At 50.8% G+C, this 21,457-nt stretch overlaps 2 protein-coding genes across 3 annotated transcripts in view; one reads left to right on the forward strand and one right to left on the reverse strand.

Moving 5' to 3' along the window:
- Positions 1–10,853, forward strand: part of NEMF (nuclear export mediator factor) — a 17,500-nt gene extending 6,647 nt beyond the window's left edge. The window contains exons 11-33 of one of the 2 annotated variants that reach the window (XM_008637328.2): positions 284–346; positions 503–580; positions 910–1,118; positions 1,570–1,755; positions 2,092–2,155; positions 2,597–2,685; positions 3,328–3,431; positions 3,772–3,834; positions 3,971–4,083; positions 4,500–4,557; positions 4,918–4,976; positions 5,429–5,549; positions 5,951–6,215; positions 6,778–6,820; positions 6,904–6,953; positions 7,450–7,603; positions 7,909–7,986; positions 8,062–8,256; positions 8,914–8,946; positions 9,590–9,696; positions 9,772–9,815; positions 9,912–9,991; positions 10,597–10,853. In XM_008637328.2, coding sequence (XP_008635550.1) covers positions 284–346; positions 503–580; positions 910–1,118; positions 1,570–1,755; positions 2,092–2,155; positions 2,597–2,685; positions 3,328–3,431; positions 3,772–3,834; positions 3,971–4,083; positions 4,500–4,557; positions 4,918–4,976; positions 5,429–5,549; positions 5,951–6,215; positions 6,778–6,820; positions 6,904–6,953; positions 7,450–7,603; positions 7,909–7,986; positions 8,062–8,256; positions 8,914–8,946; positions 9,590–9,696; positions 9,772–9,815; positions 9,912–9,991; positions 10,597–10,674 — 2,334 coding nt within the window. In that variant the 3' untranslated portion in view covers positions 10,675–10,853. The other variant, XM_017738849.1, reaches the window with a different exon arrangement.
- Positions 10,854–11,479: 626 nt separating this feature from the next.
- Positions 11,480–20,253, reverse strand: KLHDC2 (kelch domain containing 2). The gene is made up of 13 exons (XM_008637329.2): positions 20,052–20,253; positions 19,247–19,326; positions 18,300–18,417; positions 17,207–17,322; positions 15,736–15,817; positions 15,556–15,639; positions 14,552–14,632; positions 14,418–14,476; positions 14,138–14,247; positions 13,623–13,695; positions 12,914–13,001; positions 12,530–12,582; positions 11,480–12,055 (listed from the first exon to the last, which is right to left on the reverse strand). Exons 1-13 carry the CDS (start codon positions 20,205–20,207, stop codon positions 11,932–11,934), a joined length of 1,224 nt encoding a protein of 407 aa, XP_008635551.1. The 5' UTR covers positions 20,208–20,253; the 3' UTR covers positions 11,480–11,931.
- Between the last annotated feature and the right edge of the window lie 1,204 nt (positions 20,254–21,457).

Here is a 21,457-nt window from a genome sequence, read left to right on the forward strand (position 1 = left end):
ACCATTTAATCTGAACCAAAGCAGCTTCTTTTGCATCACTTCTTAGCAAAAATGATGGGCCATAGTTTGGCCACTTATTTACCTGTGTGTTTGCAGTGAGACACAGCCCTGAGTGTCTTGCTGAACTCATCCCAATGGGAAGGGAAATGGAGAAAGCTCCTGGAGGTTGTTTCAGCCTCTCTCACCTCTTTTAGTGCTTTGCAGCCACTTCTCTGCAGGGACCCTGCTCTGCCTGCTCTGTCAGGCCAGCCTGGAGATTCTCCAACCTGATTCTCTCTTGCAGGCAACAGACGAGTTCTACTCCAAGCTGGAGGGGCAGAAGATTGATCTGAAGGCCTTGCAGCAGGTGTGTCCTGATCCAGGACTGGGGCAGCTGGGATGGCTCCCGGATTTCCTGAGGCTTCACTTGCTTCTGGCAGTGATTACCTGATGCCATTTATATTTATGTTTATGTTTATATCTATATCTATATTTAGTTTTTTTGCCATCTTGTTTTTGAAAGGAAAAACAAGCACTGAAGAAACTTGAAAATGTCCGCAGGGACCATGAGCACAGACTGGAAGCTCTCCAGCAGGCTCAGGTAAGACAGATTTGGGGTTTTAATTAACAAGATGCATAATCACAGAACCATGGGATGGTTTGGTTGGGGGGGAGCTTCAATCCCATGCAGCTCCATGGGCAGGGACACCTGCCACTATCCCAGGTAGCTCCAACCTGGCCTGGAACACTTCAGGGATTGGCAGGACTGGAGTTGGATGTTATCCTGGGCCACCACTTCAATCCAATCTTGGATTCCAAGATTCCACTTCAATCCAATCTTGGATTTCTTCTCCACTACTTCCATTTATTCAAAACTATTGCTGAGCACGTGTTTAGCTCCCTTGGCTCCAACCTTCTCCTTTCCCTAAGGAAGCTGATAAGCTGAAAGGAGAGCTGATAGAGATGAACCTGGAGGTGGTGGACAGGGCCATCCAGGTGGTCAGAAGTGCCTTGGCCAACCAGATCGACTGGACCGAGATTGGGGCCATTGTCAAAGAGGCCCAGGCGCAGGGGGACCCCGTGGCCACGGCAATCAAAGAGTTAAAGCTGCAGACAAACCACATCACCATGCTGCTGAGGTGAGTGCACTGCCCAGTGGCTGTAAAAACCTCATCTCACACTGGAGCAGGAGCTTAGAGATTAAAAAAAAAACCAACCAAAATATCTTTTTTATAGCCAGAAGTTTTGGTGTGAAAGCTGGGATGTGGCAAAGTTAATCCATGAATTTTTAGTTACCTCACTTTCAGAAATGTACAGAATAAACTTGGTTTTGGTTGGTTCCTTAGACTGGAAAAATTGGGCTCTTTATCTTCTGCTCTTGTTTTCTTTTTTCCTCCAAATTTTGGCTGACTCCAAGACATAAATGGGCTGGAATGAGGAGCTTTCCTGTGTCTGCACAGTGAAAAGGGTTTAGAGGCTCCTTGGACCCTTTCCAAACTTCTGAGAGAATTAAATTAAGAGCACACTCCACCAAGGATTAAAAATTAACCAGTTCTCTTATCTTAATCATCTAATGCCATGTGTTTTTAGGAACCCATATGTGTTATCTGAAGAGGAAGAGGAGGAGGATGATGCTGATGTAGAGAAAGAAGAAACAGAAGAACCAAAGGGAAAAAAGAAAAAGAACAAAACGAAACAGTTGAAGAAACCTCAGAAAAACAAACCCTCGTTGGTTGATGTTGATCTCAATTTGTCTGCCTATGCCAATGCCAAAAAGTAAGATTTTTTTTAGATAATACGTGGATTTGTAGTAGAAATTTCTCTGTGTTTGCAGTTGTTGGTGATATATTGCAGGAGGAAGGGCTTTGGGATATCTTGTTAAAAATAAGAGTTAAAAATGGAAATGGCAGCTTGCCCTGAGCTCTGGGATGGGAATTTCCCTGGTCCACTGGTGCAGGGCAGCTGGTCTGTGGCTGTCACATTGATTGAATTTTTTAATTAATTGAGTCAAATTCTGCACATGGAACAAAATGCAGAGGCCTGGGATAAGTGGGATAAGGATGAAGGAGTGGATCTGCTGGGATTTCAGGGACAAACACTTGTGTTTCACAGGTACTACGATCACAAAAGACACGCAGCCAAGAAAACTCAGAAGACAGTGGAAGCTGCAGAAAAGGTATTTTTTTTTTCCCTTGGATTTGAGAAGATATTTAAAAGGGAAATCCCTGCCACTGCTAAGTGGAAAATCCTGACCTGGTCTGAGCAGCCCTAATGAGATGTGAAAGGGAAAAACAACCAGCCAGGGTTGTTCTATTCCTGACATTTTGAGCTCAGTGGAGGATTGCAGATCCCTGAAGTATCCTCCTTTTCCACCAGCAGCATTGGGAATACTCAGAACAGGTGGAGATACTGACAGACCAGGACTTAGAGTGGACAATCAGTGGAAATCCTTCCAATCCAAGAGCTGATCATTTTGGGGAGCAGCTCTCTGGGGTGGAGTTTTAAGGGCAGCTGTCTGACAGGAGCAGGGCTGGGTGGAGCCTGCACCGTGATAAAGTCCAGAGCCATTTCCTACCAACTTTCCCAGTGTTCATGCTGGTGCTTTCTGTCCAAACAGGCTTTTAAATCAGCTGAGAAGAAGACGAAGCAAACCCTGAGGGAAGTTCAGACAGTCACCACCATCCAGAAAGCCAGAAAGGTCTATTGGCAAGTACAGCTCCCTCGTCCTTCTCTCATGTCCTGTGTCAGGATGGATCTTCACTGGCTTAGAAGTGGAGCTATTTCGGATTTCTGAGCACTGCACTTTGCATTGAGTCTCCCTACAGCTGCTGCCTAAAGTCAGAGAATCCCAGAATGGTTCCCAGGGATAATAACCCAAAGAAGCTGTGCCTGCCCCATCCCTGCAAGTGTCCAAGGCCAGGTTGGATGGGGCTTGGAGCAACCTGGGACAGTGGAAGGGTGTGGTCCAGTGGGACTGGATGAGCTTGAAGGTTTCTTCCAACCCAAAACATTCTGGGCTTCTGTGATTTAAAAAAACAACCAACAAATGAAACAAAACCCCAAAGCTTTTAATCACCTAATAACTGAATTATTAAAATAGAAATCAGTAGGAGGACTGTGGTGATGGTGCTTCTTGTGTCATCTCACAATCTCACTGCCAGTGATGCTGTAGCTGTCCCATGCCTTGTTTTTATGGCCCAGGCCTATGGATGGAAGTGAAACTATTTGCAGTGTCATAAATTGCAGATGCTGAGATGGATATTCTGAGTTTGGTATCAAAAGCCACCTGTGCAATGTCCTGTTAGTTCCAGGTGTTTCTCACACCGTGGATTTGCTGGAATTTGGCAGGTTTGAGAAGTTCCTGTGGTTCATCAGCTCTGAGAATTACCTGGTCATTGCTGGCAGGGATCAGCAGCAGAACGAGCTGATCGTGAAGCGCTACCTCAAACCAGGTGGGTCCATGGAGGGGATGTGTGGGTTTCCCTCCTCTTTCCCAGTTTTGGGAATGTCCAGCAGTGACATGGGAAGGTCTCTCTGCTTTGTTCTTGAGTTGGGCCTTGGATCAAAGGGAATTTTGGTGATGGGAGTCCCTGTGGTGCCATGAGGTGAGAACAGGTTGGATGGGCTCCCCTCAGGAGCAGAGGAGCTGATTCTCCCTGGGACAAGGATGGACTAAAAGGCTTCTGTGTCCCCATCCTGCTCCTTGAGCCAGACCAGCCATTTCCAACTAATGTTAAAGACTTCCCTGGCTCCAGGGATCCGTGGATCTGACTGGAGTCTCCTGTTTCCCAGGGGACATCTACGTGCACGCGGATCTGCACGGAGCCACCAGCTGCGTGATCAAGAACCCCTCAGGTACCCGTGGGACCCTGGGGACAGGAGCTGGCGGTGCCTTCCCTTGGGATGCCAATCAGTCCTTCCTGGGAAGCTCCCAGGCTGGCTTAGGGCAGTGCAGGATTTACTGGCTCGTGGTGTGCTGGGTGTTCCCCAGGTGAGCCCATCCCGCCGCGGACGCTGACGGAGGCCGGGACCATGGCCCTGTGCTACAGCGCTGCCTGGGACGCCCGCGTGGTCACCAGCGCCTGGTGGGTCACCCACAGCCAGGTGAGCACAGCCAGGCAGGAGCTGTCCAGCCACAGCATCCCAGGGAACTGGGATGTGGCCACAGACAGGAGCTGATGGGTGTGGGTCAAACTTCTGTGTGAGAGTGGGGAGATCACACCAAAGTCATGGTGGTTTTATTCCCTGAGTACTCCTGGATATATCCGGGGTTTGTTTCCTGAGTTACTCACCCAGGACTCCTAAAACACAGTGCTGGTGTGGGGTGTGATTGGATGGAAACGTTCCTTAGGAAAATTCCCTGCAAGGGAGAGGAAGAACCCCTTGGATGTGGAGTCCTGCAGAGCTGTTCCCAGGAGTTCAACTCTCGTTGAACCAATGTTTCTCCTGGTGCTGTTAGTACCTGATGCTGCCCTTCTGTCACAGAGAATTTTTTACAGTTTATCATGATTTTCTTTTAGGTTTCTAAAACTGCCCCCACGGGAGAATATCTCACTACTGGGAGCTTCATGATCCGAGGTGAGGCACAAAGGAACAGTGGGAATGGGATGTTTTCCCAAAGGTGCTGGGCTGTCCTGCAGTGGCAGCCACCCCCTCCCTCCCTGTGAACAGCCAGCAGATCCCACTCTTGACCCAGAAATCTGTTGGGAATGGCTTAGACTGAGTATCAGGCAGCTGCAGCAGCATTTTGAGCTGAGCCCTGGGCAGAAGTTCATTAACTCAGCTGCTTCTGAGCTCTCCTGTTCTCATCTCAGAGATAAAATCGGCCCCAGTGTAATTTTTGGGTAGCCTAGAGCCTCTAATAAAAATGAGTTTTTGAAGTACGTCCTGCAGCATGGCTGCTAAACCTCCTCATGAGACTCTGCCTTTGTTTTCCAGGGAAAAAGAATTTCCTTCCACCTTCCTATCTGATGATGGGCTTCAGCTTCTTGTTTAAGGTACAACTGTTCCCGTGCAGCTCCTGCTGGCTTTTGTAATTTGCTTTGAGCTGCAGGAGGCTTATTTTCTGCATCTTGCTTATCAGTATATTCCCCATTACTTCTTTTCCCACTGGGACAAATCCCATAAAAGGCTTCTTGCTGATAATGACTCTGCTTTCATTTCCATCTTAGCCCAGTGTGCACTGTCTGCATTTCAGACAGACTCTGGACATTCCTGCCTCTCCCAGGTTGTTATCCCAGCTCTGTTTCGAGCATGGGCTTGTTCAGGGAATCTGGGAGTGCAGCTCTGTGTGTCACCCTGACTTTTGATGTTGGCACACTCGGGTTTAAATGAGCTGGTTTCATTTTCTTGCTTTTTGATGGAAGAAAGTGATAAAAAGGGAAGAAACAGCTGAGCGAGGTGTTCTGTGAACATCACCAGGCCTGACACAGAGGCTGCTCTTTTTTAGGTGGATGAAAGCTGTGTCTGGAGACACCGGGAAGAGAGGAAGGTCAAAGTCCAGGATGAGGACCTGGACACGGTTTCCAGCAGTGCCAGTGAGCTGGTGGCTGAGGAAGTGGAGCTTTTAGGTACAGTGGGAGGGACTGGGTGCTGTGGGTGCTGCTGGCAGCATCCTTCAGGGTCTGGGCAATCCCAGATTTTGGATCACTGATAGGACAAGGGGGAATGGTTTCACACTGCCAGAGGGCAGGGAGGGATGGGATATTGGGAAGGAATTCCTGGCTGGAGGGTGGGGAGGCCCTGGCACAGGGTGCCCAGGGCAGCTGTGGCTGCCCCTGGATCCCTGGAAGTGTCCAAGGCTGGGTTGGATGGATGGGGCTGGGAGCCACTGGGATAGTGGGAGGTGTCCCTGCCCATGGCAGGGGTGGAGTGAGATGGGCTTTAAGTTCCCTTCCAACCAAAACCATTCTGGGATTCCATGATGGATCAGTTTGGTTGTTTCTGTGTTTTCCTGCCCTGTGTGCCCCAGATGGAGGAGACAGCAGCAGTGAGGAGGATAAAGCCGAGGGTGAGGAAGCTCCAGAGGGTGAGGAAGCCACAGCTGAGAGTGCCCGTGAGGAGGGCGTTGCTGAGCTGGAGCAGGGAGGAGGGAACACTCCTGCTCCAGAGGCTGACTCCGAGGAGGACGAGGGAGAATCTGAGGAGGAACATCCAGAGCCAAAGAGGGAAGTGAAGGAGGAAGAGGTGAATTACCCAGACACCACAATCGACCTGTCACACCTTCAGTCCCAGAGGTGAGAGAAGCAGCAGCTGGGGGCACCTGAGGGTCTCTAAAACACTGCCAGGACAAGGCTGGGATGAGCTGCCAGCCCTTCTTTCCATGCTCAGCAGTGGGAATGCTGCCTCGTTTTCCTTTCAGGGCTGCTCACACCTGAGACACTGAGCCCTGAGCTGCCTGTGCTGTGCCAAGCTGGTGCAGAGCAGCTGCTCTGTGTGAGGCTGTGGGCTGAGCTCATCTCCCGGTTGTCCCTGGGATTCTCTAGGGGGTGCACGGAGGAGGCATGGAGTGAGTGCACATGGGGCTGTGTGCCTGGGCAGCTGCACATCGGGGCTCCCTCAGTGCCCAGGCTGTGTTTGGTGCTTGGTGTGTGTGAGGGGAGCTGGCAGAGAGCTAAGGCATGTTTGGTAAAGTGAATCCCAGGATTCCTGCCCTTTCCAGTCACCAAAGCTGGGATTGCCAAGCACTAGAAAGCTGGAAGTGTTACAGCCAAGCTGCCCAGATTTGGGCTGTGGTTGGTGTGTCCATGGTGAGCTGCCCTGCATCTGCTGATGAGCTCCTGTTCCATCTCCCCACAGATCCCTGCAGAAAATCATCCCCAAAGAGGAAGAGCCCAACTTGGTAAGGCCCCAGCTCCAATGGGTGGCTCAGAGCAGTGGGAGCTGCTGGGCAGGGTCTGCTCTAAACTGCCTTTCCCTCCCCAGAGTGACAGCAGGGCCCAGGGCCGGAGACATCTCTCTGCCAAGGAGAGGAGGTGAGAGCCAGTGGGTGTTCCAGGGAATCCCAGAATTCCAGGATGGTTTGGCTTGGAAGGGAGCTTAAATCCCATCCCACCCCCTGCCATGGGCAGGGACACCTCCCACTGTCCCAGGCTGCTCCAAGCCCCAATGTCCAGCCTGGCCTTGGGCACTGCCAGGGATCCAGGGGCAGCCACAGCTTCTCGAGGCAAATGCCCCATTCCCTGCCCAGGTCCTGGGCACAGGGCACGTCTGTCCCCACTCCCAGCCTGGGCTGATCCATGCCCATTGTCCATCCTGCATTTCCAGGGTGGGATCCTGCTCCTGTCCTTTGGGAATGCTGGCTGGGAACAGTTTCTTGTGTACTGTGGGCTGAAGAGGTTTTTCTGAGAAAGGGGTTGTTTCCAGTGTTCTCTGGATCCCTGTGGCAGGGAAGCAGGGTGGGAATACTGTCAGGAGAGCAGCAGCCTCTCCTGTCACAACAAAGCAGGGTGTTGTGGTTGTTCTCCTCAGAGAAATGAAGAAAAAGAAGCAGCAGAACAACTCTGAGAACTCGGAGCTGCCTGAGGAGAAGCAGAAGGAGACAGAGACAGAGACCCAACCTCCAGCTGCTGCCAACAGCCACAAGGCTGCTCCAGCCCCTCAGCCCATCAAGCGGGGCCAGAAGGTGGGCAGGGACCAGGGAGACCCTGGGCTGAGCTGTTGGCATGGAAGTGTGGAGAGAAATCCCAGATCTCCCAGACATCCATGGCTGCCTGGTGGTTTTAGGCTCGTGGTGGTGCTTTGAGTGGTTTCAGGATGGTGGTGGGGGTTAGCACGGAGCTCACTGGAACCAGTCCCTTGGTTACTGGTGAGCTGCTCTGAAAGAGTTTGGGATACTGGGAAGGAAAGTGCATGTGGGGTCAGCAGCTGTGGATGCAAAACTCTGCTAAAAGTCGTCATTTCTGAAGCTGTTGGTGTTTCCTCCTGCAGAGTAAAATGAAGAAGATGAAGGAGAAGTACAGGGACCAGGATGAGGAGGATCGGGAGCTCATCATGAAGCTGCTGGGGGTGAGGGGTGGAGTTGAGCCTTCCCAGGGGTGTGGTGGCTCTGGTCACCAGCCCTGACCAGCTGTGTCACCACAGTCTGCAGGCTCCACCAAGGAGGACAAAGGGAAAAAAGGGAAGAAGGGGAAGACAAAAGAAGAGGCAGCAAAGAAGCAACAGCAGAAAACCAAAGCCCCCCGTCGTGTGGCTGGAGGGGGCAAGGAGACCCTCCAAGCAGGAATCCTGCTACACGAGGCACAGGAACCAGCCCTGGATGAGCTGCAGGAGGAGAAGGTGAGGAGTGGGATGGGAAGGTGGAGCAGGAGGATGGGAAGATGAGGAACAGGGTGAGAAGGTGAGGAGCAGGAGGGGAAGGTGAGCAGCTCTCTCCTCTCCTCACCTGTCCATGTCTGTCCCTTGCAGGGGCTCTCCTGGCTCTGTGTAGCTTTTCCACCTGGGAGGCTGAGCAGCTCCCCATGGATTTTGAGCACTGTGGAGAGCTCTGTGCCTGTTGCCAGGGCTCAGGGAGCCCACTGGATTCCCAGAGCAGCCCAAAGCCCCGCAGCAATCCATGTGCTCATCCTGCTCCCAGCACAGCCAGAACTGGGGCTCGGAGCAGTCCCGAGGATCCCGTTCATCCAACACCTCCCCCTCAGCTGAGCTGTAACCGAGCTCCCAGCCCTGTTGTTGGGATTTGGTATCTCTGAGCCCCATCTCCCTCCTCCCAGCTTGGCGTGTGCCAGGCAAATTAGAGCTTGGGAAGAAACACTCCACCCTCCCACCACAGCAAAGTGCTGCTCTTAGCTTGGCTGTGGAACGAGTTCCGTTCTCTTTGCAGGGAGCATGGGGCTTTCTGGGGCCTGCTGATTAAAGAATTCATTGGGGACGGGGGAGGAAGAAGCAGCTCTGTGGCTTTTGAAGCCCTGATGTGTCCTCTGTTTGTGTGTGCAGGAGGAGCAGGACCAGGAGCAGCCAGGACTGGAGGTAAATGCTCAGTTCTGTAAGTGCTGAGCTGGGGGCTGTGTTCCTGCTGGGACTGGGACATGTGGGAGCCCTCCAGGAATTTGAACGCACCTTAATTGTATTTTTAATGATTAACCTCCTTTTCTTCCTGCCCTGCTCATCTCCCCATCCTCCATAAACCCAGAGCTGGCTCCATGGATGTTTGCCCCTCGTTTTTGCCTTGGTGGCTCTGGGCTGGAGGATGACACAATGAGCAGTGCAGGCTGTTCTTTAGTTCAGAAAGTTTATTTACATATAAAATTGCTTCAAATGTTTCTGTAATTACAGGCTCTGGGTGTTGCCCAAGGCTGGGAATAAGTGAATTCCTTTAAATTCCTTAGTGGAGGAGGATAACGGTGTCTGCTGGGGGAAGCTTTGGGTGACCCTGGAACTCCATTGGGAGGCCCAGAGTAAGATCCAGCAAAGGATGTGATTTTAGTGATCAGAGAGGATCAGTCACAAATCCTGGCTTGGCAATTCCTTGCCAGTGAAGTGATCATGGAGCCATGGAATGGTTTGGGTTGGAAGGGACCTTAAAGGCCACCTATTCCCACCTCCTGCCCCATGACTCCACAGGGAGGGCTGAGCACAGGGCCTGGGTCCAGTGGAGCTCTTTGTCCCCCAGGACAGCGAGGCCCTGCTGGACTCCCTGACTGGGCAGCCCCAGCCCGAGGACATCCTGCTCTTTGCTGTCCCCATCTGTGCTCCCTACACAGCCATGACCAACTACAAGTGAGTGGCAGCACCTTCCTGGGAGGGGATGTGGTGAGAGTTTGTTTTATTTACAGAAACCTCTCCTTTGGGCAGGTATAAAGTCAAGCTCACTCCAGGCACGCAGAAGAAGGGCAAAGGTACGGTCTGAGAGCCCTGAATCCTTTCCTGTGCTCTGCCTGCTGAAGCCAGCCTGCTTTTCCAAGCTGTTTCACTCTTCCCTGCGTTTTTTCCAGCTGCCAAGATCGCCTTGCACAATTTTATGCAGTCCAAAGAAGCCAGTGCACGAGAAAAGGACCTGTTCCGCAGCGTGAAGGTGAGGCTTTCGCTGCAATTTTTCTTGTACAAAGCAGCAGCAGCAGCAGCAGAATGTCCACAAGTGCCATTTTGGGGGGAAATGCTGCCAAAATGGAGTGTCCTGTTGGGTTTTTTTGTTAGCAGTGCTGTGTCAGTTCTGCTGGGGAAGGTCTGAGAGTCCTGCAATGGTTTGGGGTGGAAAGGATCTTAAAAACCTCATTCCATGGGCAGGGACACCTTCCACTAGCCCAGGTTGCTCCAAGCCCCGTCCAACCTGGCCTTGGACAGTTCCCAGCTTTTCTGGGAAACCTGTACTGCTGAGGCTGGGAAGAACCATCAGAACCTGAGCCTCAGTGGTAGCACTGGGCCTTTTGTTCCTGCATTGTCCCTCGTCTGACAAAAGCAGCATCTTCCAAGAAACCCTCTGGGTCTGGAGTGGGAATTGCTGGGGCAGGGGGAGGTGCTTGCACTGGGAGTTGAGGTTGGAGGTGTCCTGTGCCCCTCTCTCCCAACCAGGTGCTCACCAGAGCCAAGGAAAGGGATCACATTCATGCTCCAGGCCAAGGAAGGGCTTTGGAAATGCTTTCCTGCTGTGGTCACTTTCTCCTCTTTCATGTTTCCTAGGACACGGATTTGTCAAGAAATATTCCCGGGAAGGTGAAAGTGTCTGCACCTCACCTGCAGAACATGAAGAAGAAGTGATTCCATGCTGGGGGTTCTCACCCCCACCGAGCCCCAGGGCTGGGGCAGACGGACACAGACCCACAACTAGGACTGATCCAACACCCAGGGCCTGCATTCCTGGTGCTTTAGCTGGACTCTGATACAAATTGCAGATAAACATGGAAGTAAATTGCTGGCATTTGGTCAGGAATGTCCTCCCCTGCTGCTGCTTCTCTGTTGTTCCTCACTTCTGGGCAAACGCTCTGGAATTTGGGGCAGGAAAACTCCAGGGTGTTCAGTTCCTTCCTGCCCCGTGCCTGTGGCAGGGCCTGCCCTCCAGGAGGGCAGTTCCAGTGGAGAATGCTTCCTTTGGGAAGGTGGAATTGTGTTTTCCCCCAAATACTCCCTGGCTGTGGAGAGAGGGAAGGTGCAGGCCCAGATCCCCCCAGCCCAGCTGTGTCAGAACGCTGTGGAGGGGAGGAAGAGCAGGGCTGGGAGTCAGGATAAACCCACGGGATCTCTCAGGAATTACAGCACAGGAATTGTTCTACAAGTCAAAGTTTTTAATTGTTTTTTGAAGACAGCTTAAAACACGATCCCCCCTTCCCCACAGCAGCACGGCCTGGCCCTGTCCCCCATGTCCCCACAGAGCTGGGTCAGCCGGGGCAGGGCTGCCCCTCTCCGTGTCCCCACAGCCAGGGGCCATCCCTGGGGCAGCTCCAGGTGCAGGGAACAGGCACGAGCACTCTCAGTTACACTCGCAGGGCAGAATATCTGCTACCTAAGGTTCACAATTGAAGTTCCACAACATAAAAATTCCAAAAAAAACCAAACTACAGCCAAGCAGAGAGTAGTGGTGCTTTAACATCTCAAGGTTTACGACAGTTTATGGACCGACAACGGGACAACTTCCAGATCCTGCTTCTCTGACCTTAAGCATTTGTAACAAAACATGAAGCTGTGGACTAAACACGACCTGCAGCCTCCACTAAAGCAACACTCCAGAGTCGTGGTGTGCTCAGCATTCCCAGCTCCTGTCCCCATGGACCCCCCCCCCGCTCTCGGGGTTGGCCTCACCCCCTCAGGGTGCACAACCCCAGACCTGGTTGCAGCTTAAGCTCAGGCTCTGTCTCCTCTGGCATTAAATACATTTATTGGAACATCTCACACAAAAAGAGGTTCTCTCTAGGCCGTTCACATGCATGGGGGGGGCGAGAAGCGACTACCTACACACAGAGAGGGTTCAGCACACACCTTTAATGGCTGTGGGCGGGGCAGCCCCGCGCCGGCCGGGGCTCAGGAGCCCGAGGTGTTGTTGCTGCCGAAGCGCTGGTTCACGCTGTGCAGCAGGTGCTTGGGCAGGCAGTTCCAGGAACTGGCCAGCATCTCCTTGAAGCAAATCACAGCCTCGAGGCACAGCCTGGGAACACAGGGCAGCTGTCAGCAGGGATGGGGCTGCACGGGGAGCTCATTCCTTACAGCTGGGGGTGCTGTCGGCAGTGCCAAAGGTGCTGAGGGGAATCCTGCTCCATCCTCACACCTGGCTGCTGCTCTGGCAGCGTTTGGTAGAGGAAATGCTTTCCAGTATTTTAGGAACATGAACAGGTCTAGTGGTAACCCTGCCCCACTTGTCTTAGAATCACAGAATGTTTTGGGCTGGAAGGATCTTAAATCCCATCCCATCCCAGCCCTGCCATGGGCAGGGACACCTCCCACTGTCCCAGGTTGCTCCAAGCCCCAATGTCCAGCCTGGCCTTGGGCACTGCCAGGGATCCAGGGGCAGCCCCAGCTGCTCTGGGCACCCTGTGCCAGGGCCTGCCCACCCTCACAGCGGTTTCCTCCTGCCAGCTAAGCTGGGACACGACAGTTCCACGTTGAGGTCTCGCTTTCTTACCTGACGAGAGATCTTGGTTGTAGGGAGAACACAAGGATTTCGTTACTGTGAGCCTGGAGGGTGGGAGAGAGAGGGAGAATTGGTTCTGTGGGTTCACAGCAGGAGCCAAAGCAGCCCAGGCTCACACAGTCATGGAATCAGGGAATCCCAGAATGGCTTGGGTTGGAAGGACCTTAAAGCTCATCCCATTCCAACCTGCCCTGGGCAGGGACACTGGAGGAAGCCTTCAGGTCTCCAAGCCTTCAGACATCTGCACTGAGGGGCTTTGGACAGGAGCAAAGCATTTCCCTCTCAGGCTTTGTTTGCGATCCCCACGAGATCAGGATGCTGGAGTGATCCAGCACTGCAGATCCCATGGGAAAGGAAAGCTTAAAACCAACTCACAGCTTTGGAATGGGCCAGAAGGTTGTTGGCACAGCCCCCGAAGATGATCACCTCGCCCTCCTCGCTGGCACAGGCCGTGTGCCACAGCCTGGGAACAGAAAGCAGCACTTCATTAACCCAAAATCCCAGCTCCTCATCCCAGCCAGGCCAAAGGGGGAAAACCAGGAAGCATCACTGCTTTCAACTCCTTAACCTGGCTAAGATCACTTCCCAAAGCAGAGGGAGGAAGACTCGTGTTTTCCATGCCACACTCGTGCCTCACAGAGGTTTTGGGGCTTTAAATTGCAGGTCACTAACCCCTATTACCTCAGCAGGAAGCCGAGAACAGCCCTGGGTGTGCACAGGATGAGCCTCTGGCCAGGACCTTGGTGACACCGACCTGTTCCCGGTTTGCTGGCAGAGCAAGGACACTGGTTCCAGTTAGCTCTGGTGCTGGCACTCACAGTTCAGAGGCCTCTGCAACCACATCACACCATAAATCCCAGGATCAAACCCTAAATTCCGTGTTTCCTGCTGTTTCACAGGCTGCTGGCAGCACCTGCCCTGTGTGGCACTCACTGCGATTCTGGGAGCACACAACAACCCGCACCTCTGGGACACATGGAAAAGGAGAGCTGTGAGGAGAAACCAACATCCTCTCTCCAACAGCCACCACCAGGTGATCCCACACCCCTTTTGTAACAAGTTTCCAGGGAATTGTCTGCCATACCTTGGTTTTTCGGAGTAGTTATGCTCAAACTGTACCCACTCGTTCTTGCTGATACAATAAATCCAGGCATCACCTGAAAACAAGCAAAATCCCAGATAAAGCCAGGATTCTGTCAGTCCTGTGAGCTGCTGCAATAAACAAATACTCTGGTGTAGCACAGCCCATTTCTGCTCTAAGATAAATATTTTAGGAAAAAAACCGTATAAAACATTGGCTCCTGTTTGATGACAGGTGTTTAATGTAACAGAGATTTATGGGGGTGGGGAACTGTAAAGCTGTTACTAATTGCAATTTGCATTAGATAAAATTTTTAGAGCAGATGAATTGCTGGAAGTTTTGGTGTCTCCACACCCTCAGCAACTCCTGCTCTGTGGAAGAAGCTGTTGGATCCATGAGGAGCTGGATCACAAGAACACAGGAGGAATTTAGAAGGAATTCAAGGCAATCATTCAAGCTCCTGTGCACAGCTGTTCCAGAGCACAAAGCAATCACCAAATCCCTTTGGAATGACTTACTCAGGGGCTGCTTGTCCGTGGTGAATCCTCCAAAGAGAAAGAGGTGATCCGAGGAAATCGGTGTTAAGGAATGCCATGATCGGCCAACAGGGCAGATGCCTTGGGTGAGTCTGGATTGCAATAAAAACACCCCAAATCACCACGAGGGACAATAAAATCCTGCTGCTCTTTCCTGCTCTGATTATTGTTCAGCTATCTGCAGGATACTGCAGTGACCCAAGGACAGGTTTAATTTCTTTAGACACAAAGAATTTTACACAGCTCAAGTCTGAGTACCCACATTTCGTTCCACTCCCACGTGTCCAGGTTCAGGTAGTAGAAGTCGTTCATTCTGGACTCCTACAACGAAGCAGAGCGTGGTTCAAATCTCCTGTGAGGTTTGGGGTATCACAGGTTAAACTGGGCTGGGCTTACCCTGTATCTGCCTCCAAACACGTAACCCCTGTTCCCAACCGTGGCACAGGCGTGAGCGGCTCGAGGGGACGGGGTCTTACCCTGGAAAGGGACAGGGACATCACAGATCAGTCACCAGAGGACAAGAAAGGCTCAACTCAACTCAGATTTAAGGCCAGCAAGGAACAGAGTGAAAAAACCCAGCCAGTAAATCGTCCTGTGTGCAGACTTGGTTTTTTGATGGATGGGAGATGAGAGAACTCGTTAAAAATGGGGTTTATTTTTTCCCTCTTGAAGTGTATAAATTTTGCTTTTAGCACAGGGTTCAGCCACAGAAGACAGACTGTAAATGAGACAGTGACATAATAAATCCTTATATCCATAAATCATGAAGTGTCCAAGGCCAGGTTGGACACTGGGGCTTGGAGCAGCCTGGGATAGTGGAAGGTGTCCCTGTCCACAGCAGGAGTGGAACTGGATGAGCTTTAAGGTCCCTTCCAACCAACTATTCTGGGATTCCATTAAACAGAATTTTTCTTGAGTTTCTGAACTACTTGAGACCTGTATGAAGTAACCAAAGCAATTCTTTGGCAGTCTGGAGTTCCTTGTCTCATATTTCATTTCCTCCAACCCTGTGGCAACACTACCCCATTTCCCTGTTCCTGAACACTCCTGGGACACTCCAAATGTTTGTATCTGCAACTAGGAGTGTTTAATTCTCTCCTGACACAATTCAGCACCCCAGGGACAGGTACCAGCCATCACCTGGCAGTGAGGGTGACAGCAAACCACACATTTCACTGTCCTGAGCTCCCCGGGAGCACAGCGCAGCTGAAGCATGAACCGAAGCAAGTGACAGGAAAAAATGGATGAAGACAGATCAAAATAAAAGGCAGATTTCCTCTTTTTGGAGAGTGGATGTGTCTAAATGAATGGCTTAAATTCAGTGGGAATGGCTCCAAGAACACTACTGAATAACATTACTGAGCTGTGACTTAATTAACTGACAGCAGACCATTAATTACCGTCGTTATGGGCTGGCTCCAAGTGAAAGTTTCAAGGTCCAGAACATGCACGTGGTCGTTCCATCCTCTAGGAAGACCTGAATTCTTTAAAAAAAACAAACCATAAAGAAGCAACAAGTTTTAATAAGCACTGAGTAAATATTAAAAGCTGCAATAAAAATGACTTCCAGGGTTACTTACCCAAAAAGAGGTTTCATCGAATTCAAACGTTCCGCGTTGTTTCCCTTCAGGAAAATAGCCATAGCCTCCAAAAAATATCAGCCTGGAGGAAAACATGGACCAAGAGCTGTGAGAAATTCTGTCACATCTGTTGTTATAAAATATAAATATATAAAAATACAAACACAAATATAAACACAAATATAAATACAAATATAAAGGCCGTGCTCAGAAAACCAGGGAAGCTCCTTTGGTTTTCCAGGTGTGGGGCTCTGTTTGTTGCCTAACCAACCCTCCCACCCACATCAAATCCCTCTGGAGCTGTTTTCCAGCCTCAGGATTCCAAGCTTTGCTCCACTTCCAGATCTATGAAGCTGTCAGGGTGTGCTGCCTGGTCACTGCACTTTGGCCAAATACAAAGGCTGTGCTCAGAAAACCAGGGAAGCTCCTTTGGTTTTCCAGGTGTGGGGCTCTGTTTGTTGCCTAACCAACCCTCCCACCCACATCAAATCCCTCTGGAGCTGTTTTCCAGCCTCAGGATTCCAAGCTTTGCTCCACTTCCAGATCTATGAAGCTGTCAGGGTGTGCTGCCTGGTCACTGCACTTTGGCCTCTGCCACACTGTTCTCCTGGGGTTTAAATGGGAATTACCTCCAAGTTTTATCTTTGGGGTTTAGCGTGTATTAGAAACTGGCATGGCTTTGCCAGAAATTCCTACAGGACTATGGAGTGACAGAAAACAATCTGCACCACCTAATTAACCACCCACAACTGCAGCCCTGCACAGATTTACATCTAAACTGATCCTATCAGGTGTGGTGATGATGAGCTTGCTCCCCACATCAAGGACCTGAAAACCAGCACTGTGGGCAATTCCACAGAATCACAGAGTATCCCCAGCTGGAAGGGACACATGAGGATTTTCCCACCTTTCCTGAGTCTCTGCAGCAAATCCCACAGAAAATTTCCTGACTGGGAGCTCTCTCCATGGAGTGGCCAAAGAAGCACAGGAGTTAAACTCCAAAATCACCAGGATGGTTTGGGTGGGAAGGGAGCTTAAATCCCATCCAGTGCCACCCTGCCGTGGGCAGGGACACCTTCCACTATCCCAGGCTGTTCCAAGCCCTGTCCAACCTGGCCTTGGACACTTCCAGGGATCCAGGGGCAGCCACAGCTTCTTTGGGAATTCTATTCCAGGGTTTCCCCACCCTCCCAGCCAGCAATTCCCAATTCCCAATATCCCACCTCTCCCTGCCCTCTGGCAGTGGGAAGCCATTCCCTGTGTCCTGTCCCTCCATCCCTTGTCCCCAGTCCCTCTCCAGCTCCCCTGGAGCCCCTTTAGGCACTGGAAGGGGCTCTGAAGTCTTCCTGGAGCCTTCTCTTCTCCAGGTGAACATCTGCAGCCAGCGCCACAGGGACTGCATGGAGGAGGAGGAGGAGGAGGAGGAGGAGGGAGAAGCCAGCAGAGAGCAGAGCTCTCCCTGGGGCCTCACCTGTTCTTGTACACCCACACCCCCAGCTTGTCCTTGGACGAGGGGGGCACCCCCTGGCACTCCACTCTCACCCACTGCAGCACTTTGTCCGTGGATCTGGAATTTAACATGTAGAACTGGGAAAATAAAAAGAGTTTTTTAACTCACACAGCTCAAAGCTTAAGTCTGCTGTTCAAATAGTAACTTTTAATTAACATGTGTTGGTATAGAAACAGTAATAAAGGTAAAGTTCTTTTCCTAGCTGTAAACCAGAGCACTGAAAACACTGGGAACAAAATATGGATTTGCAAATCCTGACCCTTTTTGCAGACTCAAACACTTTTTACACCACTAACAGGGTTATGGACACTGAGTTTCAGCATCCAAAAGCTGTTGTGGGACACAATAAAGCTGTGTACAGAGTACAATTGTCTTACAAGTAAAAAATGGTTTAAAAGTTTACAAAGTGGAGGGTTTTACAGCATCACCCCTTCTCTGCATTTATATAATTGTACAGGAAGAGAACCAGCTGCTACAGTTACATAAAAGAACTGAAATGTCAGAATGCCACAGCAGGAAGGGGAGAAGTCACACCCTACAAATGAGATTTGCTTCAAACTGTCTGCAAAAATTCCATCAAACTCCTTCTAGTTTATATTTACGTATGAAATAGATCTTATATTCAAATATATAAATAATGTATTTATAAAGGCCAAAACTATTTAATTTAGATCACACTGCCAGACTATCAGAAAGTATCATTAATTAATTCTAGCTGACAGGGCAGTGATTGGTCAAAGATTGGATTTGATGATCTTGGAGGACTTTTCCAGCCTTAATGGTTCTGGGACTCTGGGACTATCACAGACTCCAGGAAAGAGAAACATTTCAAGCCACCCCAGACCAGTTCCAGATCAGTTCCTGACATTATTTCAGGCAACTCTGGAAATTCCCATCTTAAAATCAGCAAACTCAAGAGGCAGGGACACAATCCAGTTGGTAAGGGGAATTGCACAAGAACAGAACCAGTGCCAGGTCAGGGTGTTCCTGCAGGGCTGTGAAGCTTCCAGGGCACAATCCTCATGGGAAAGGATGGGATGAAGGAATTCCTGACCTTGTTTGTGTTGCCCCGTGCGTGGTGACCCCCGAAGAGATAAACCACTCTGTCCACACACACGGCACAGCTGCCAGACATGGAGGGGGGAACATCTCCCTCTGTCTTGCTCTTCTTCCTGGAAAAACAGGCTGGAATGTTTCACCTGCTCACAGTGAACAAGGATGGGTTTATCTGGAGGGTTTTAATCACAGCAGGTCGCTGTGGACATTCAGTTCTCAGTTCTTCCCACCTTTTCAGGTGTAACAATTCACAAAACTACCCTGCTATGATGGAGGGGTGGGGGAAAGGCAGTTTAGTTAATAGATGGGTTTTTTGGGGGTAGGAATCCCATCTGCCCAGCTCAGGAGTTTGGAATGCTCAGAATCCTCAGGCAAAGAGGATTCACCTGTGTAAACTGCAGGTTTCACTTTGCTCCTGGATTTTTCCTGTTTGTAAACATCTTAACCACAGAGAGGAGATTCCAGCCCATGTCCAAGGCTGTCCCTGACCTCAGGGAGGGCTGGGAGGACGGCTGAAATCCCACTTCCTGCAAAGCACTGAGGAGCTTCTTTGGCTGCATCAACCTTTAAAAACAACTCCTGGAAAGGCCAGAAACTCAACAGGGATCCCCTGACCACCACTGGAATCAAAAGTGGTACAAACACAATTTCCAGCTGCTCCATCCTATCCCAGGAATCCCAAAACACCTCCCAGTGGTGATCACACACTCCTGTCCGGGCTGCCTGTCCCTGCTGCCTCTCCTACTTCACCCTAGGAAAACTTACTTGATGTTTTCACAGAAAAAAAACCAACCCAAATCTGAAATCTTTTACACATTTTTGCAACAGTTTGATAGTGGGAACAAAGAGGTCATGGAACTCTCCCTGCTCAGCCCCTCAGTGTGCTTTCCACACCAGTTTAAGGATTTATCTAATTTTTTCCCCCAAATTAATGATTTACTGTACCATCTTCCAGTTTCCATGTTGTAGATCCATATTTCATCCCTGGGCAGGTAGAAGTCATAAAATCCCCGGACCTGGGCGTTCTGCAGGACAGGTCAGAGAAGGAAAAGCAGTGTTAGAAGGATGTTTGACACACGGAGTTACAGACTCCTGGGAATGTTTACACCCCTCTGGGACCTAATCACAGCACAGATCACAGCAGGAGCAGTGCCTGTACTTCCCACACTCCTGTACCTCCCACCTGCATGGAGAGCAGGAATCAGCCTAATTCAGCACCTGCTGGGGACAATCAGTTCCCAGCAGAGCCAGATGGGGGTAAATGAAGTTAAGCCCCTATTTTATAGCCCAAGCCAGGGAGCAGAAATGAGCCAAAAGTTCCTTTTTCATTCCCCCACCCCCTCCATGACAGGAGTTCATTTACTGAATTCACTGACAATGATTTTGTCACTGAAATGATTTTGTGGTGCTGCAGCACACGCACCCCCAGTGTGACAACCACCACCCTGGGATCCTTAGCACCCAAAATACAGTTGTGTAAATAAAATCACCACTCCTAGGGTGCACAATTCCAATCACACAATATTCTCTTCACAAGCTGCCAAAGGCAAACAACACCCCAAAATCCGTGTATCTGCCAAGGTTTAACACTCGTGATTGATTTCAACGTTGCAAAACACCCTGATGTCGTGTTACAAATTGTTCATTGGAGCTGCTGTGTTGCGGGGGAGGAATAATTTCCCAGAGTCACTCCCAGATTGATGGGACACAATTCCCAGCGCGGTGGGTGGCTGTTCCAGAGGAGCTGTACCTTGTATCCTCCCCAGACGTACATGCAGCGCCCGTCAGTGACGGCCACGTGCCCGCTGCGCTCGGCGGGGCTGTCGTTCTCCAGCTGCTCAAAGCCGTCCTCGGCCGGCGCCGGCAGCTCCTCGTCCGCCGGCAGCTCCTCGTTCTCATCGGCCATCTCGGGACGTGCTACACACACAGGGACACGGAATTCCTTCAGCTGGATCACCCAGTTCAACCCCTGGCCCTGCACACACACCCCAGCAATCCCACCCCGGGCATCCCTGGCAGTGCTGTCCAAGTGCTCCTGGAGCCCCGAGGCTGTGCCCGTTCCCTGGGGAGCCTGGGCAGTGCCCAGCACCCTCTGGGGGAAGAGCCTTTTCCTGAAATCCAACCTAAACCCACCCTGGCACAGTGTGGGGCTTGGAAAAACAGGGAAAAAAAGCAGGAGAAACTACACACTGTTGCTTCTGATGTTTCACTGGGAAAAGTTATTCCATGAGTCAAGAAAGTTCCAGGTGGGGACTCATCAGTGGTGCTCAGTTTAGGATGGTTTCAGTTGCCAATGTGAGCCAAAGTGACCATTAAAAAAAAAAAAAATTAAAATCTTATCTATAAATACTTTAATTGATCTGCCCGGAGAAGCTGTGGCTGCCCCTGGATCCCTGTGAGTGTCCAAGGCCAGGTTGGACACTAGGGCTTGGAGCAGTCTGGGATAGTGGAAGGTGTCCCTGCCCATGGCAGGGGTGGGACTGGATGAGCTTTAAGGTCCCTTCCCAACACAAACCATTCCACGATGTCAAAAAAACCCAATCCAAAAGGGAATAAATGTGACAGCTTTGCCTACAACAGCAGCAAATCCTGGAGCTTTTCAGTGTTCCCCACACAAACCCTCAATGCAGGACAATGTCACCTACTCTATGCAAAATTCCACAGAACCAATGTTCCTGCTCCAAATCCATGCAGAATGCCCAACCCCAGACTGTCCTGGGAAGATCCAAATCTCAGGGACGCCAAACAGCCCAAGGTTGTGCATCCAAAGCCAGGGAAAAGGACCTTAGTGAGACAATCACACCCTGCACTCCAGGGTTGGATATTCCGGCTTTGATATTCCCCATCAACACTCCCGAGGGACTTTTGCTGTTTAATTTTAATCACTCCCACGACGGAGACGCCGCACCACCTTCGAGAGGTTATCTGTGAGCTTTAATTACGATTTCTAATTTAGATTAGCAAGCCTTGCCCACAGCTCCGTGAAACCGGCCTGCTTCGAGCTAGCGGTGTCTTCACCGCCTCGGAGAAGTAACACATAAATATTATTTATATATAATATATACGTATAATATTATAGGATTAATTTGACCCCTCAGACACGCTGGGCCGTGTCCCTTCAGCCATTTCCCCCTCAGCTCCCCGCAGCCCCCGCGC

Source organism: Corvus brachyrhynchos, unplaced genomic scaffold (genome assembly GCF_000691975.1).
Source record: "Corvus brachyrhynchos isolate BGI_N302 unplaced genomic scaffold, ASM69197v1 scaffold245, whole genome shotgun sequence".
Classification (NCBI taxonomy): domain Eukaryota; kingdom Metazoa; phylum Chordata; class Aves; order Passeriformes; family Corvidae; genus Corvus; species Corvus brachyrhynchos.

Bases quoted from the DNA above. Each gene is read 5' to 3' on its own strand.
- KLHDC2 (XM_008637329.2), bottom strand. From the start codon at position 20,207: ATGGCCGATGAGAACGAGGAGCTGCCGGCGGACGAGGAGCTGCCGGCG. The intron at 14,633-15,555 runs GTAATTAATGGT...GTCCCTTTCCAG, and splicing joins GGAGCCAGCCCATAACGACG to GGTAAGACCCCGTCCCCTCG. The intron at 14,477-14,551 runs GTAAGCCCAGCC...GCTTCGTTGTAG, and splicing joins TGTTTGGAGGCAGATACAGG to GAGTCCAGAATGAACGACTT.